General features: G+C 38.9%; 1 protein-coding gene across 10 annotated transcripts in view; it reads right to left on the bottom strand.

The window, feature by feature from the left end:
- APP (amyloid beta precursor protein) overlaps nt 1-18,918 on the bottom strand; it is a 288,182-nt gene that overhangs the window by 60,662 nt on the left and 208,602 nt on the right. For all 10 annotated transcript variants that reach the window (XM_007466499.1, XM_007466500.1, XM_007466495.1 and 7 more), the window contains 2 exons: nt 7,421-7,549; nt 6,437-6,536 (listed from right to left, as the gene is read on the bottom strand). In XM_007466499.1, coding sequence (XP_007466561.1) covers nt 6,437-6,536; nt 7,421-7,549 — 229 coding nt within the window. The remainder of the gene's footprint in view (nt 1-6,436; nt 6,537-7,420; nt 7,550-18,918) is intronic.

Genomic DNA, 18,918 nt, shown 5'->3' on the forward strand with positions numbered 1-18,918 from the left:
ACCTGTAATTCAGGTAATAATACTGGAAAAAAATACTAATAAGGAGCTCTGAGACTACTGTAAAACTAAAGGAAGAACATGTCTTTGGCAATTTATGATACAAATAAATGTTCTTGTTGCCAAATACTTAAATCAGTTCTAAAATGTAAAATCTACTTATACTTAAAAGCCATTTCCTATGGAAAATGAATAAGAGTGGAGTAAGTTAATAGTTCTCTCACTTTATTTACTTTTGTGATTTTTTTTTTTCTTCCTGATGCCCTCCCCTGACTAACAATTATACACAAGGATACTTAAAATTCTCAGTAGTAATGAATGTTCCATTTTGTTGGTCTGGAAGTGCCATAGATATTCTATTTTAAGTCTAGACTACTTTGGATTCATTAAATCCAAAAATCAATAGGTTTACTAGGAACAGAGAATGGAAACACTGTCCTTGAAATAAACATGCTGTATTTTTCCCAAAGAGCTGAAAAGTTTATCAGGAGGCCACAGTCAAATTGTAATAAAAAATTATAAGCCTTCTTTCATTAACTTGAGTTTCTTGATCTCCTGCCACATATTTCAATCCCACCCCATTCACTATGGATTTGTTCTGCCAGAGATCCTTCCAACATCTGGTTTACAATAATTCATGTTTTTACTAATTTTGAAGGCTAAAAAAAAAACAAAAAACAAAAAAACCCAGGGTATGAAACAATTAGGCCTTCCTTCCCCCTTTCCTTCCTCCTATCTTTCTCATAAATTGATCATTACAGCATTCTGTGAAACAGCCAGCCCTGAGTTGAACTACAATGTTTTTAGCCTTGAGGAAGCTGTAAAATGAAGTACCCTGGTGAGTGCTGATAGAAGAACAGAATTCTTTTAGCACAGATTTAAGGAAGATTACAAAGGATAAGAAAAATCCACTCATTTTGAAACAGCAAATTGACAAAGCAAAGCTGAGATGAACAATAGCAGAGATGAAGGAATTCTGCTTTTTTGACGGGTTAAAAGATGATTAAGACTGAATATGGACATTGAAAAGAGGCATATTTTCCTTAAATTAATGATTCTATCATTTGCTGAGTAAAAAAAAAATGTTCTAAAGAGCTGTTTTAAATGAGGAAGGGATTCTTTCCCCCTCTACAAATACCTTACGTCTTTCTTTACAGAAAGCTTCATAATTTGTATGCAAATACATTTTTTTAAAAAAGGAAAACATTAAGTAATAAATGATGTGCCTGGGAACTTGCACATAATAGTAATTCAAACTGAACTGAAAAATTATTATAAAAGAATAAACAGCAAGCTTTTATAAAACTAATAGAGTAGTTTTGATAATTCACACTTATTGGTGAAGCAAAGCAAATAAATAGCCTCAGACTCTGGTTGATGGAAGAGTCAAACCAGACAACATATTTAATAAATCAAGTGTCAAAGTATATGAATTGGGCAGAAAGCCAAATAGCAGAGGGTCATGGATATGATATAGTACAATATTGTAAAATGTTTTAATTACAGTCCTGAGAACTCTGCTTTATTCTTTATTTTGATACCTTTGCCAACGCACCCATTTTGTTGGCTTGATCAATCATAGCTTTAGAGAATGCTGTGGCCGAGGAAAGAGATTTGTTTTGTGTAGCACTAGCTATGCTAGGTGCTAAGGAAGGAGCTCAGGGTGGGTCTTTAGGGTTATGGAGGAGATCACCTGATCCACCTAAGTTAAGGATCATCTACTTTGCAGCCCAGGGATTTGCTTCAACCTAGGCTATGATGACTAATACTACAGAGTACCAGGTCCTCTGCTGGATCCCAAGGATACAGACATGACCAAGACATGTCTTGGAAGATCTCACAGGACTGGGGGCTCGTGGACATGTCAATAAACAATTAAATACAAAGTAGAGTATGGTATTAGAGGTGGATACATGGTGCTTTGGACGCTGAGGTTTAGTAGAAGAAAATTCTACTGAATTGAGAGTAGGAAAGTGGGTAGCAGAGAGAGTATGAGTTTCGGACTCATGCAGACCTTGGCTCCAATTCCACTTTCATCACTTTACTATCTGTTAAGGGGAAGTTAGTTGGAGGTGCTGTCACTGAATTCACCAGTGTTGTCACTAGCGCATATGTTGCGTTCGTGTGAATTATAAGAAAGCTCCGCTTCACGTGGATGTGGCCCCATCCTAGAGGGCTTGGCTTCGTCAGTGGGTTGTGGAATGAATGTCAGTCTATGCTTTTTCCCTAAACCACCTGCCACATCTATATGTGGTGGCCCTGAACCTCAGCAAGGGTGAACTTTCATAAAGAACTCAGGCCAGCCACATCATCAGTAAGAGATTCTCATCAGTTCGCTATATGACTGTCACTCAAACACCAGCTCTTCCCTCTGGCTCCCTACGCAAGTTAGTCAAGGGCTTATGGGAGTGTGGACATTTCAGTTGAGTATTGAAGGATGCTGCTTTTCAAGCAAGGAAGAACCAGGCTGTATTTTCATTTTAGCAGGGAACTCAGCCTTGAAGAGGAAGAATTTGGCTAGGAGGGGACCAAGGTAAGGCAAGAGGCAGGATGACTAGTTGAGAGTCCAGTGAAACTCATGTGAGAGGATAAGGATCTGAGCTAACAATGTGGAGCAGGGATTCCACATGAATACAGGAGGTAGAATATATAGGATTTCAGATTGATAAGCAATTATGGGTGGAGCAGAGGAAGGCATCATGGATATGTGTAGGACAACTGGGAGAAGCCATAACTGAGATTGTAAAATGGGTCAATTTCAAGAGGGACACAATGATTTCTTCCTTACACACATAGTTTGGAGTTTCAGAAACAGGTGAAATATAGGCATACCTCGGAGACACTGCAGGCTCGGTTCCAGACCACTGCGATAAAGTATCTCAACTTTATATCTCAACAAAGCAAGTCACATGAATTTTTTTGGTTTGCTAGTGCATATAAAAGTTATGTTTACCCTATACTGTAGTCTATTAACTGTGCAATAGCATTACGTCTAAAAAGACGATGAACATAATTTTAAAATATTTTATTGCTAAAAAATGCTAACCATCATCTGAGCCTTCAGCGAGTCACTATCTTTTTGCAATAGTAACATCAAAGATCACTCATCACAGATCACCATCACAAATGTGATAATAATGAAACAGGTTGAAATATCACAATAATTACCAAAATGAGACTGAAGTGAGAAAATGCTGTTGGAAAATGGTGCTGACAGATCACTCGACACAGGGTTGCCACAAACCTTCCATCTGTGAAAAATGCAGCATCTGCAAAGCGCAATAAAACGAGGTATGCCTGTGTTCTGAGTCTGGAATATGTCACTGGGACTCAGCAGACAGGTTGTTGTTATGGATATGGGATTTACTGGAGTTAACAGTAGAGCAGCATAAACAGATGGCTTTCTCAGGAAAGCACAGTGGGTGAAAACGGTCAGGGCTGGAACTCATGGCCCTGACGAATTCTAGGCTTTAGTCAGTCACACTTTACTGTTCTCACAAATCTGATGCCAGTTCCCACTTTTGCCCTTTTCTTTCTGGTGTGACTGGCTTCTTCCTCAGTTTCACCCATAATAGAGAATTCTTCCCTTGTGGGAGCATAAACTACCTGAAGCAGATAAACCTATGTCACGAAAGATACTAGCAGTTCCTCAGGTCTGGTGAAAACCCTTCATCTCCAGAGCAACTACTACCCTTATTTAACAAAACTATTGTGTTTCTCTCCAGATGGTTTACTGTGTTAAACATATTCTAACTGCCTGCATTTATAAGCACAAACTTTTATATAAACAACATGCATTTGTAGGTTCTTTTGGATCTTCTCCTTTTCCCAGCAGCTCTGAATTTTAGTATGCTCCTTACTTACATTGAACTGACTCCAAATCTACAATTTTACACAGAAAAGGCAGATGCATGCAAATCAGACTAACGACAAAGCATTTAATTAGAAATTAAATGTACAGGACATACACTGGAAGAAATCTGTGCAGATTCTATTTGGAAAGTAAGCTAAAAACCAACTTCTATTATGGAAAATTTCAAGCGCATATAAAAGTAAAGAGAATACTACAAAGAACTCCTGCTCAGCTTAAGCAAAGCACTCAGCTTAAACAATTGGCACTCACAGCCCATCCTGTTTCATCCACGGTCCTACTTTAAAAGTAAGTTATTTTTGGGCTTCCCTGGTGGCACAGTGGTTGACAGTCTGCCTGCCGATAAAGGGGACACGGGTTCGTGCCCCGGTCCGGTAAGATCCCACATGCCGCGGAGCGGCTGGGCCCGTGAGCCATGGCCGCTGAGCCTGCGCGTCCGGAGCCTGTGCTCCGCAACGGGAGAGGCCACAGCAGTGAGAGGCCCGCGTACCGCAAAATAAATAATAAATAAATAAATAAATAAATAAATAAATAATAAAAATAAATAAAAATGGAGGCAAGAAAGATTTTTTAAATGATTATCTTTCAGGATTCGGTGTTCGGTATACTCAGAATGACAAAACTATTTTTAAAAATGACATGCTCTTAAGCTTACTTAACAGTTTTTTTCTTTTTAAAGAAAAAAATTCTATGATTCTAGTTATCAGAATATTCTCCCTGCCACTGAGATTTGAAGTTTAGTGTGTGGTTCTACTCTTGGGGCATTTTGCAACACTCAAGACAGCTGAATCACCGTCTGTTCTGTGGAACTGCGACTTATTAGTGGTCACTGCTTTCAGTAGTATTTTGCTGAATAAAACGTCTGGTAATTTAATTAGAAAGAGTCAACCATAATTACTGGCTGAGAGTGAAATATTCTACTCCTTTGCAATGCCTTATTCCTCTATAGTTTGGTATTACTGGTAACACCTCAGTTGAAGTTCCTTATGAAAATAAGCTTGATAAGATGGCTATAAGGCCAAAATACATTCATCTAGAAGATTTGAGCTTCAGTTCATTAAGAACGTGAGTTTTCTTTGATTTTGTCCCTTCTACAACTTATTGGAGGCCTTTCTTATACTTATTTAATACACAGTATTTTAAAGGTTCCTTACACATGTTTATCCTAATATATAACAAGAAAATTCGTTTCTTAAAGAAAGGATCCTGTGTGTTAATACACGACACTGAACAGACCATTATTACCTGATAAGTGCCAAATACTTGGTAGTAATACAAACAACACTTGCAACGTTTTACTAAGTTAGAAAAAAAAAGAGTAGAACAGCACTGTTATAAAATGTAAAAATCGAGCCAAGCTGTGTTTTGGGCACTTCAAAGCAGGAATTCCTGCAACCGGTACACCATCTACAACATCCTGGGTGTTCTGTTTTCAGATAACCTGCATCTGTTTTAAACCAAATTAAGCATCTATTTCCAACCCAATTAAGAAAGAACAGGACTCCACCGCACACACATTGCTTATTTACAGACGGTTTATGCCCCATATCACCCGGATTCATACATCTGCTTTATGTTGAAAGATGCACTAGGGTAATTGCATCTAAGTACTTCTGTGAGGCAAAGTTAAACAAATATGGGCATTTTGGGGGTTTGTGGAGTATTATGTATCGCAATACTTTACTCCCTTTCCAAGAAAAACAGAAAAGGGAGAACTTACTCATACGAAATATTAAAGATGTCATTAGGAAAACTAGGGCCATAGGAGACAGTGGGCACACAAGGTCGGTTTCCTGGTTTTGATAATGCATGATGCTACATAAGATGTTACTACTGAGGAAGGTAGGTGATGTCTACCTTGGACTACTCTGTATTATTTTTCCAACTTCTTATGAGTGTATGATTATTTTAAAAGTTTAATGAAAGATAGCGGGCATATAGTTAATTAAGTTTAAACAACAACGTGGTCCAGAGAACACTCATGGCTATGCAGGGGGCGGGGCATGCATCAAAGAAAGATGCGTTACTGAATATAACAATAACCTCACAGTCAAAAGTCAGAGTTTTGTGGTTTTGCTGTGCTCCTTGGGATATGCGTGACATAGGCAAGTTTCTTAAATTGTAAGTTTGGGCTCCTTCATCTGAAAAATGAGGATATCATGGCACTCATAAGATTATGATAATAAAGAATTAAGAGATGAAGGGTTGTTTCTATTAAACTGTAAAGTACCAAAGCATCATAAGGTGATATTTATAAGATTGACTGAATTAGAAAACTGTTGACAAGTATAATCCAACAACAAGTGGCTCATTATCACACAAATAGACCAAAGTCAAATTACATCCCCCTCGGCTTTTGTCAGTACGCAGTTAAGACCTGATGCAATTGCTAAGATGAGAGCAACTTCCACTCCCCAAGAGTTTCACTGTAGAAGGGAATCTGCTCTTTTTCCTTCCACATATTAAAACACTGATGATTCCTGATGCAGATGAACTCAGTTCCCTGATTTTCTCCTACAGGAGGAAAATATGTTTATATGCACAGAACCAAAAAAACAGCTCACTCACCAACTTCATCCTGAATTTCCTCGGCCACAGCAGGAACATTGTAGAGCAGGGAGAGAGACTGGTTCATGCGCTCATAAATCACGCGGAGGTGTGTCATAACCTGTAGCAAAGGATGATAGCTCCAGGTAAACCATCTCTGGAGTAAGGAAGAGTTATTTTCCTTACCAAGCACCGCAGACAGATACAAACTTCCCAAATAAAACTGACAAAATGCTGCTGGAACTTTGAACATGAAAGGGCATCTTTATTTTTCTTATTCCCTCATTTTTTGTTCTCTAACTTTGGAGCTGCTTTAAACTTTCCATTATATTATATGCTTGTAACCGTAAGATATAAAGCCAATTGAAAAGACCATTTCTGCCCAATTCTGATTCCTAATATTGAGATTCTTAAATAAGCTCTGATGCTCCATATATATATGTCTTTGCAAAGTTTCCAGTAGATGGGATCATATGGATATTTCACATGAAACATAGATATTTCATGATAGATATTTCAAAAAATTCTTCTGTTTAAGGAAATGTAAAATTTCAGATTTCCAGAGGTAGATCCCAGTTGTCAAGTTTTGAAAATGGCAGAGTATAAAACTTATCACTACCAAGCTTCATTTAGTCTCACATTATCTCCAAGCATTACAGTAGAAATGGAGTTTATGATTGTCTTCTATAATTTAGTTGAACCAAATTTTAGCAGTTTTGGTTTATACAATTTTGTTTTCATTTTAGTCATCAGAGTTTGATGGTTCCTTAAGAATCAGTAGCAGTAGACACTCAAGATTTTTATATTCTTTGTTATTTTCATAACTCAGAAAGTGCCAAACCACATGTTGCCCTAGGACAAGCCTTTAGAATTCACCAGGTATTAAAGAACTCTTGTTATAGAGGTCCAACACCCATGGCTGTTCTGGGAATACCTAAAGATCCAACTCAAAGGGCAAGAACACTGAATTGTCCAAGTTGCATGATTACCACATTCTGTGCTTACCTGGGACCGGATCTGAGCAGCTTTCTTTGGATCCACCATGCGAACATGTTCAAAATGCTTTAAGGTATGCTGCCTATCTTTCTGTTCGGCACGGACATACTTCTTTAGCATGTTGAACACATGACGAGGCTGTAGGGGAAAAAAAATTTCAGGTTTGTCCAAAATATTGCTTCTTCCAATGGCTTTGGGTCAGAGGTCCCGCTAATTCATTACATGATGTGAAAGCACTGTGAGTCACGTTTTTGCAATTCCCCATTCCCTTCTTACTAGGTAATTCTTATTTGATTGGTCACTTTTCATTTCTGTAACAGAATTTAGCATTTGACACATATCATGATGGCTGTCCTTGTTAACATTTTCTTTTAAAATAGTGTCTTCTGCTACTGAAGGACAGTTGATTTTGGATCTGTCAGATTTAAGTTAGGTACTTTCCATTGTCCCACCCAAATATACAGGGGCATATGAGACTACAATTCTATCTGCACAGTCTTAACGGTTGTCTCAGCAGTAACTGTTGCACAAATGATCCCACCATCAGTAGCATGTAATAATCAAAATGAGAAAAATAATAGATAACCACTACTAACTTGCAAGCCAAGAAATAGCTGATAAGCTCTAAGAGACATCATATTTTTCTGGGAGAAAGGCCAATGTATTATTTTACTTTGGAGTTTAATTAAATCCTTTCCACGCCATCAGATTCTAATTCTTTCAGCAACAATTAAGTTGCTTCTTAAGTGCTTCTATTTTTTTTCCTAATTGATTCCATTTCATTTTTATTCCAGTCTTACTTGAAAGCATTCATCCTCATAAAAAAAAGGGACAAGGTCTGCTTTCTCTATCTTTAACAATTCTTGCTACATGCATTCTACTATGTGATTTTTTAAAATGATTTCCAAAGATACATGTTTCTTCATTAAAACAAACAAAGAAAAATTACCTATGCAAGTTCATATCATAAATAGAATTTTGGCCATTTGGGCCTATCTAGTTATTATTAACCTGTGAGTCATGGGCACCTTGAAAACCAGTTGGAAGGTACAGAATTTATTCACAGAGATGGTATATGTGTTTTCCAATACCTTATGGACTGTGCCTCCCCTTCTCCTGTTGCTTAGCTTAGGGCCACCTCCCTGACATGCCAGGTAGAGGTGGTACCCTTTCTCTGTACTCCCATGAAATGTTATGCAAACCCCCATTATTGCATTTCTGACTGCTCTCTTCAACTGTGAGATTCTTAAGGGCTAGATTTTGTCTTTCTTTATCAGGAATCACACAATATACAGTGCCTGACTCAGAGAGGGTGCTCTGTACTATACCTTCCATAGGCCACATCCCTATACTTAAGAAAAACAAACAAAGAAATACAATGAAAAGAAAGTAAACCTGAGTTCATCTGCCTTATTTACTTCTTTTATCCTTTTATCCTAATGTGCTTCTCCATAATCTCCAAAAAAGGCAGATATCACAGCTTGAAACAGTTTTGGGCAGCACATCATTACAATTTTCATTGGTACTCTGAAATCTGGTTGACCCTACAAATCAGGGAATGGCCTTTTAAATCTGAAAAGGAGAAAAGTAGTAAAAGAGATAAAAACTGACAAACTACTTCGATAATATACATATTTAAAAGACAATAGGTTTTAAATATATATATTTAAAAAGGTGATTTTGGGGTCAGAAATCAAAGGCCGAGTATTGTTGAATGCAATGGATATTTTATATGCAGGACTGTGCAATCAGGATGTTACATACATGCTTGTTCCTTATTCAACACCAAGTCCTAAAAAAGTCCCTCTAGTTCTACTGCAATTATGCTTCCAAAATTGGAGACTGAAACTAATTGCATTCATCAAAGGTGTCCCAGCCGACTGGCTGAATGTGCTTTCTCAGGTGCTCTATTTCATTTCTTTCCTCTTGAAAAGGCTTTGTTGTTTTAAAGAAAATGGAATTTTTTTTCTTTAAGAGCTCAAATAAGAAAAAATACTTCAGTTGAACATAAAGATTGTTTTTCATCATAACTTTCTTTTCTCCTTCTTTTTCTTTTTTTGTAGTCAGTCACCTATAAATGTTTCTACAAGGCATGTTGTCCTCAGAGGACTGTCACCTCCAAGCATGGGCACTAGGATATAACTGCTCCAAACTGGCTTTGGCATTGCTGCTCCAAGCTGAATTCTGCCAACTGACACTTGGGTCTCCCCCCCACTGCTTTTTTCCACTATCACCACAAACAGTAACAATTCCCACTTGCTATTATTAATGTTAACATTAATTTAAAAATAAACACGAGTCACAAAATATCTAAGCCTCATCTTCCTCATCTGTACCATTCAGATAACGATCTTTCATACAGTGTATGTGGGAATTAAAAATGTTGTGTGTTAGTTACCCACACAACGCTGCATCCACAGCCGCTACTCAGTACACGCTTATTTCTTCTACTCAGTCCCTACCTCCATCCCCTCCCCCTTTCCCTTTCTTCTAAGCAATAACAGTTCAGCACTTATTCACTGCTTATATGAATAAGATTGTGTTTCAAGTGCTTTATTCATAATAACTCATTAAATCTTCCTATCAACCCTGTGACAGAGGTACAGCTGCTTGCCCCACTACATTGATGAAGCAAACAAGGCACAAAGGAGGTTTAGGACTACGAAGCTGGTTCCATTTAGTTACAGAGCTAGTCAGGGGTACAGCAAGAACAGCTAGCCCAACATTGGCTCCGCAGCCCGTTCTCCTGATCACTATGTGATCCTGCCTTTCAAGGAAACTCTAAAATGGACCACACCAAAGACATGTTGCACAAAGTAACCTATAGAACTGGAGACTGAAAGAAATCGCTGAATAGTTAGAAATGAGAGCCTGTTCTAGAAGTCCTTGCCTAGATTTCTAGTTTTTATAAGCTCAGATAATATTATTTTGGGACATGCTAATATCCGCTCTTTTAATTGTGCTGAAAATCATACAGATTTGTTCAATCTTGGAAATACTGTCCTTGGGTTTTGGCATTCCGCTGTGTTTTAGCTAATGCCTCGGATGTAGGGAGGAGAAATAGCTAGATAGGAAGGTCCTCTGTCAATCTGTTTAGGATTACTGGAAAAAGATTATAGGTATTAATAAAAAGTTAGGCTTTTGTGACATCCATGGATTCTAGTTCTAAATCCATCCTTATCTTGTACTAAGATGGATAATTAAATGGTGAATGTGTTCGAATGCTGAAAATTGCTTATCTCCTTTAATACCGACATTTCTTTATATGTTTCAGAAGTATATTAAGAAATATATTCCTAACTTTCTCCCCCAAATCCCTAGAGCTTGACAATGAAACAGTAGCACACCGGGCTCTCATGATAGCCCAGGCCTCTCTCTGCTGGGGAACAAAGCTCCTGTGAGGATAATAAGCCCTAAGAGCCCAGTTTAAGCCATGACCTCATCACTGTTTATGTGAGCTCAGATACACACTGCGTGTGCATCTATACAAACACCAGCCTTTTCTTCCCACTGCCTACACCTCAGGACACGAGAATTCAGGAAGACACTCAGAAAGACACTCTGACGTCCCTCATTAAATGAATTACAAGGTTCTGTTTGGTTGACTTATTCATGTAAACATATTTCTAACGATCATGCTTAGAAATGAAAAATTAAAAAATCAGATTAGTTTTTATGTTGGAGTAGACAGATAAATCATGTCAAATGAAATTGCAGACGATACCTCATAAACAAATGCTATTTTAGTTAAGAAAGAAAAATAGATAACATTCCTTTGTACTTTTGTATATTCATTTGCTTTAGTTAAAAAAAAAAAAAAGAGTTCTGCCTTTGGTATGTGATTCATGCGTGTTCCATTCAAATACAGAAATAACTGCCTTTACAATTTTTAGCCAGAACACAGAATTTCCAAGGCTTAAAACTATTTCTACAGCTATTTCACGTATCACAGAATAACAGGGAACCCCCATTGTTTCGGGAATTTTATTTCATTATGTTAGGACAAAGATGAATTTCTTAAAATTTTAATTAAAAACTCAGAACATTCATATAGAAATGATAGGAAAAAATACCTGGTATCTCTATAGAAATATATTCTCTTAAAGTAACTGCTATTCTATTGTCATGATCCTTACATTTAAGACAGGATTATTCAGGTGATTAGAAAAACAAGCTTAAGAATTCAGTGGCTCATTGTAAGGATACTGACGGTAAGCAGAGATTAGGAAACATTTTAACCTCTATGCATATAATTTCAACCTTTCTCAAGTCTTTTTTTTTTTTTTTTTTTTTTTTGCGATACGCGGGCCTCTCACTGTTGTGGCCTCTCCCGTTGCGGAGCACAGGCTCCGGACGCGCAGGCTCAGCGGCCATGGCTCACGGGCCCAGCCGCTCCGCGGCATGTGGGATCTTCCTGGACCGGGGCACGAACCCGCGTCCCCTGCATTGGCAGGCAGACTCTCAACCACTGCGCCACCAGGGAAGCCCTCAAGTCTTTAACATCTTCTGTAACTAGTAATAACATTTTTTTCTGCCAAATTCCCCCCATTTCACAATATTCTATGCATTAATACTGAAATCTGGTTATATTGCCATTGAATGGCTAATCTTATTATTAAAATTTATAGCAAAGAACAGAGATAATAAAAGGAAAAGATCTGCCCCAGGGGGACTAATTATATCCAATCCTTTTTTTATTGTCATTATTGTTTCTGAGTGTTTAGCCCATAATTACAAAATATCTATTTGCATCAGATGTAGCACTTTTCAGTACACATTAAATTCACTTCACAATCACACTGCATTAAAAAAAATCATTTCAAAAAGAAATTTCATAAAGGATTAAGAGTAGGATCTACTAAAATGGATTATACTGAACCTGAAAATAGATTTACATTTTGGAACATTAACCATTTCCCTCTCTTGGAACAAGAGTGTAACATATTGCTAGCTCCTGGATCAGTTCCTGGCATAATTTGGTTGTCAAAAAAATGTTAATTAAATTAATGAATAACCTAGAGCTAAATATAACTTGCACAAGTAGTTCCAGTGGCAAAATACATCCTTCACAGCATCTGAGTTGAAAATAACCATCTCTCAACCAAGAAGAGATGCATTCCCAATTTTTTGGTACATACTGATCTATCCACCCAGTCTGTTGGGGTCCTTTAGGGAGCTGTTTTAATGGGGAACTCTTCCCAGAAAATATTTCATAGGCTCTACAGAATGTTCAAACCCCAGTGTCCACAAGATTCATATCCTTAACTTCAAAAGATGTTATAGTTTGTCTTCTTGTGGCTTGGGTTTTGACGTCAGGCTGATGCATGGAATTTTGAAAGAAATTTCACAACCTTTCCCTCTAAAAGGTAACTTTAAGAAATTAATGTTCCCACTTCTCAGATGTATTGCCTTTTTCACTTGGTTCTTTTATACAATTTCATAAACTTGGTGTCCATGGACTTTGGATCAATCAGACACATTTGACTGACTCAATGCCAATCACGTCTGAGTGGGTAGCTTTCTATTCCACAGTTCACTTGGAACTGTGGTATATTAAGACACAATTGTTCAGCTCCACTCTGCCTCTTTGCAGCGTTATGCTTGATGTAGAAATCTGGCATCCTATCTTAACAGACACTTGTGCCTGAAACCATCTCCTGATGGGAGGGAATGATCTGTCAAGAGCCTTTAAAAGCCCTAAGCATAATCTTGTCAAGAAGAAGGAAGTAAATGAGTCACTTTATGGGGAAGCACCCTAACCTTTCTAGTTCACAAGGGACGTATTCAGAAAACCCTCTCCTGAAGCATTAAATTGAATCCTAGTGGTTTCCAACCCTGTGACTGGGGAAGTTAATCACCTACCAAGAAAACACAATTCTCTCCTGTTTTCATAAGTAGGTTCAGGGCCATTATTTTCACAGTTCTACATCTTGGATTTTGAGATATTTTGAGCACATAGATGTACAATGTACAAAATCTCTGTGTGCAGGTTTAAAAAACTCCCTTAAGAGAGTTTAACCTCTTTCCGCTTGAGATGGTCTCTTGGATGAGTTTATTTTGCCACGGTAGACCTTCCTCGGCATTTCACATGCACTCTCACGGTTGCAAGAGAAATCTGAAAAAAAAAAAACCCATTTGGGGACGCTTCCATGGGAACCTTTGATCACAAAGGTTTAAAGCTAGGAGTTGAGCTAAAGTCCACTGCAAAATTCATGCATATTCCTTTCTTCAGAAGCGCACATAAGTGATTTTTGTAATAGTTTAACATGAGTGTAAGAAGGCAAATGACAATTCTATGTCAGGTTGAACACAGAAGTATTGAAGAAGCAATAGAGGAAATGGGAGTAGATTCTCATGCCCGGCTCCATTCAGTGTTCCTCCAGCTTTGGTAATATGGAGGCATTAGATATATCCCTTCCCAGCATATCCAGATTACTATTTGGCTCTGGCTTGTGCTGTAACACAGCACAGCAGTACACAGGCAAAGCCATCTCCCATCCCATCCCTCCTCCACAAGGAGGCAGACGACTTCCTAATAGGGACAAGGCACCAAAGCCTCTATAGTCTGTCCTAACAATCGTTCTCTTCTCAGGGAGGAAGATATCTTTCGACTTCACAGTCTCATCTCAACCTTCGATTAATCCTTTTGTTTTTCTAATTATGGCTAACAAAAAGCTAGACAATGCTAATTACAAAAAAGTAGAATGATTAACCCCAATTTGCAAATAGAGGAGAAAGAATCCTTCCAATTAAGTCACTTGTTCCAAGTTATAAGATGGCAAACTTGGTAATTAAAAATAGGTGTTTATACTGTACTATAAAATATGGAAAATAAGGGTGGTTTTAATCCTGTCGCTCACAAATTAGGGAACTTTGGACAGTTTGTCAAATATGGTAGGTTTTAGTTTCTTTCTGGGATATTTTGCTAGCTCTCAGCAATAATTTACTTTGGTTACCGTGACATAAGAAATACTTGTTTCGGGCTCCCCTGTGGCACCGTGGTTGTGAGTCCTCCTGCTGGCGCAGGGGACACGGGTTCGTGCCCCGGTCCGGGAAGATCCCACATGCCGCGGAGCGGCTGGGCCCGTGAGCCATGGCCGCTGAGCCTGCGTGTCCAGAGCCTGTGCTCCGCAACGGGAGAAACCACAACAGTGAGAGGCCCGCGTACCAGAAAAAGAAAAAAAAAAAGAAATACATGTTTGGTCTCTGCCCCCAGTTCCTGACACAGAGCTCCTAAAACTCTTATAAAATTTGGTGGCAGGAGCATCTTTTGTCATAGTATTTGGTCTTAGTCCTTGGTTCCAGACACAAGAGCTTATTAGACCCTTAGAGAGATAAGAGTATCTTTTTGTATACTAACGAGGTGACTCTTGGAGGATGGGAACTGGTTGCTAGAGGAACCAATATTTGGTCTTAGTCCTTGGTTCCAGACACAAGAGAACCAACCGAATGATTAAAGGGTTGGAGCTTTCAGCCCCGTTTTCTGATCTCCAGGGAAGGGAGGGGGGCTGGAGACTGAGTTTAATCACCAATAGCCAATGATTTAATCATTCATGGCTACTTAATGGAACCTCCCCAAGAAAACCCCTAAGCAATGGAATTCAGAGAGCTTCCCAGCTGGAGAACACATTGGGATGCCAGGAGGGTACCATGCCTGGAGAGGGCATGCAAGCTGCACACCCCTTCCCCCATGCCGTGCCCTACAGTCTTTTCCATCTAGCTCTTCCTGAGTTCTATCCTTTATAATACATTGCTAACAGTAAATAAGGTACTTATTCTGTGAGTTGTTTTAACGAATTATCAAACCTGACGAGCAGGTCATGGGGACCCCTGATTTATAGCTGGTGCATCAGAAATACAAGGTGAAAATCTAGGATTTTGCGACTGGCTTCTGAAGTGAGGGAGGGGGCAGCCTTGTGGGATTGAACCCTTAACCGGTGAAGATCTATGCTAACTACAGGTAATTAGTGTCAGAATTATTTTATGTGAGGGAAAACCCCACACATATTTGGTGTCAGGGTACTAAGAGCAGAGGAATCAGTTCTTTCTTCAGTTACACAGACCCCAGCTATACATTAGTGAAGACAGCATACAGAACTGAAATTTAGGATCTGGCCCAAACCCCATGATTTATGCTTTTGGACCAGCTTAGCATCCATTGGATACAGAGCTTGGCTCTGCTGACCTGCGAGTAAAGAAGCGCCAGAAATTGTTTGGACTTGTATGTCTTCAACTCTCGTTTAGTCAAGCAGTGAAACATGCTGAAGCCCTCAATGATGAACAGGATTATTAACGCAACCCAGATGGCAAAGCCCACAGAGTTGAGGAAGAAATTGTAAACAAAAGATGTTTTAAGATACCACAGACCTTCAGAAAGGTTTGTCAAATGGTCTGATCATCTGACAAATGCCAACCATGCCATACTCTTGACTTCTTAAGAGAGAATCACAATATGCTTCATTTTTGTATATTCATACTTAGATTTTGGCATTTTTGCTTCACAAATCCCCTAAGTGGCTACACCATGTTCAAAAATATGCACATTTATATTTCTTTCAATTTCACTCTCTTCTCATACTCTACCTAACCACAGTGCCTTGACCTACTAGAAACAATATAAGGAAATTCAAGATAAAGCTTATGTCAGGAAAGAAGAGATTTTCCTCTAGCCTTCTGACTGGTCTAAGAATTAAATTGACATGATACAGATTAAGAGGAGAAAAAGGAAACAAAAGTTGAATAACATGGGAGAGACCCAGGAAAACTGAATAACTCACCAAAACAGCTGAAACCCTCACCTTACATACCATCTTCAGCTAAAGACAAAAGAGGACGTTGGGGGTAGTGGGTTGGGACTTCAAAGGGGAGGAAGGCAATTGACATGGAAAGGGAAAAAAATCAAATGTTTGATAAACAAAGGTCAGCTGGGAATTGCAGAGACAATGGGACATAGAGAAGAACTTTAACAGATTTTCCTCCCTGTCTACACACCTAGTTCATACTATAGTGATCTATAGTGACAGCTCCTTCCCTGGAACAGGACCTCTGTCTACATTCTTTTAGGCAGTTAGGGGGAAGGAAGGTCAAAGGTTCTTCCTGAGTCTTTTGGGCCTCAAAAATAATCAGCCTAAATTAATCCTCATGCCAAAGAGACACACTTTGGGGGCAAATTTTGCTCCCCTACACTTACAAAAATCCAAATATATAACCTAGGATCTTTAAACTGATCCGTGGATAAGCTGCACAAAATGAGTGAACTCCTCGAAACCTATGTGTAGTTTTGTGTGCACACACACACGTTTCTAGGGAGACGATCCCTTGTTGCTATCTGTTCTGTAGGGCAGATATCTGTAACGCCAGACAGTTAAGTAACCACTGGATTATTAAATAATGTGTTATGCATTTGTCTAAAACAACTAAATATTTATGTTTTCATAATGGGTTTTCATTTTCAAGAATGAATGAAAATAGATATTGACATATAAATATGTATGTGCAACCTTTGCTAGAACGAAATATGACATCCCAGTGCTGTATGTTCGACAGCATCGGATGAAGAGCTATTTCGACTTTGAAGACAGTGACTAAGTGGGGCTCTGCTGTGGAGGGAATCTGGGTGAGGAATAGGGTCTCAGAGGCACAGGACAGCTTTCAAGCGGATGCCTTGCCTACATACGTCTTAATTTTCTATTTAACTTAATTCAATTAAAAACAGAAAACACTAGTGTCTCTCATTATACACTTCCTGCTGGTCTTTAGTAAGATCTGTCTATTCAGCTAGGTAAAGATTCAAAGCAAGGTAAGAGGTAATACTGAGAGGCTTTTCTGGAATAGCATGCAAACCACACAGCACAGTTTATAGGACTTTGTTTAATAAATGCGAATTCTCCCATTTGTCTTTCTACCCACCATTTTATACGGGGTCTGTCCTTAAAAGGGTCTGTCTCAAGTTAAAAAGTCCCCTTGTGCTCACCAATTTTTACAAACCTCAACTAAAAATAAATGAATGATGAATGAATGAATAATAAATATATAAGGTACAGGATAATTATATTTCTCAAAGATGATTTTCAAGCCAGTAGTCTTTTAAGTACATTCTGATCAGCTTTACAAAATTTTGATTATATTCAAAACTTGGGGACTTCCCTGGTGGCGCAGTGGTTAAGAATCCGCCTGCCAATGCAGGGGACACGGCTTCAAGCCCTTGTCTGGGAAGATCCCACATGCCGCGGAGCAACTAAGCCCGTGCGCCACAACTATTGAGCCCGCGTGCCACAACTGCTGAAGCCCATGTGCCTAGAGCCCGTGCTCTGCAACAAGAGAAGCCACTGCATTGAGGAGCCTGCGCACTGCAACAAAGAGTAGCCCCCGCTCACCGCAACTAGAGAAAGCCCACACGCAGCAATGAAGACCCAAGGCAGCCAAAAATAAATAAAATAAATAAATTTTTAAAAAACCCAAAAAACTTGAGGGTAGGATGTTTGAAACTTCTTAGTACTCATCTCCCTCAGTGCCTTCACGTATTAAGATGTCAGCAAATAATTTTTAATTTATTTACCATCCATTATATTGAGGTGTAGATGCAGTATATTTACCTTGGAGATATATATTATCTACATATATTCTATCAATGCTTCCTATTTCTTTTGCGACCAGAAGTGATTAGCAGAAAATGAAGAACTGCAGGGAGAAGGGCAGTTAGAAATTATATAAAAATGAAAACAGTCAAGTTTAGCACCTCAGTTTCTGTTTACATTATAAAACATATAGTTACACCAACATTCATATTGGCTAAAGACTGATTTAGTTGGTACCTCCTCATGCTGTCACTAGTTTGCCTGCCAGGGCATACCAACTAATTGTTGCCCTTTATTTTCTCCAATGATTGCTACTTTTTATTGAACACGTATTGCCCTGCTGCTAAAATACACCTAACAGCAGTGAGCAAAATCTCAATTTAGGGAAAAAACCATGCTCCTTCATGGTAAATCTCACAAATCATTCTACTAAAGAATTGTATGAAGACATTTTCAGGGATCTCAAGAAAATTTAACATTTGGCTGAAGTAATCTAGTATACTGTTGGTGGGAGTGTAAACTGATAAAGCCATTATGGAAAGCAGCATGGAGATTCCTCAAAAAATTAAAAATAGAACTACCATACAATCTAGCAATTCCATTCCTTGGTATTTACCCAAAGAGAATGAAGACACTAATTCGGAAAGATGTATGCACCCCAATGTTCATAGCAGGTTTACTTACAATAGCCAAGACATAAGTGCCAACTGCCAGATGAATGTGTAAAGAAGATGTGGTATAGGGCTTCCCTGGTGGCGCAGTGGTTGGAATTCCACCTGCTGATGCAGGGGACACGTGTTTGTGCCCCAGTCTGGGAGGATCCTGCATGCCGTGGAGCGGCTGGGCCCGTGAGCCATGGCCGCTGAGCCTGAGCGTCCGGAGCCTGTGCTCCGCAGTGGGAGAGGCCACAGCAGTGAGAGACCCGCGTAC

This window comes from Lipotes vexillifer, unplaced genomic scaffold, assembly GCF_000442215.2.
Source record: "Lipotes vexillifer unplaced genomic scaffold, Lipotes_vexillifer_v1.1 scaffold340, whole genome shotgun sequence".
NCBI classification, from domain to species: domain Eukaryota; kingdom Metazoa; phylum Chordata; class Mammalia; order Artiodactyla; family Lipotidae; genus Lipotes; species Lipotes vexillifer.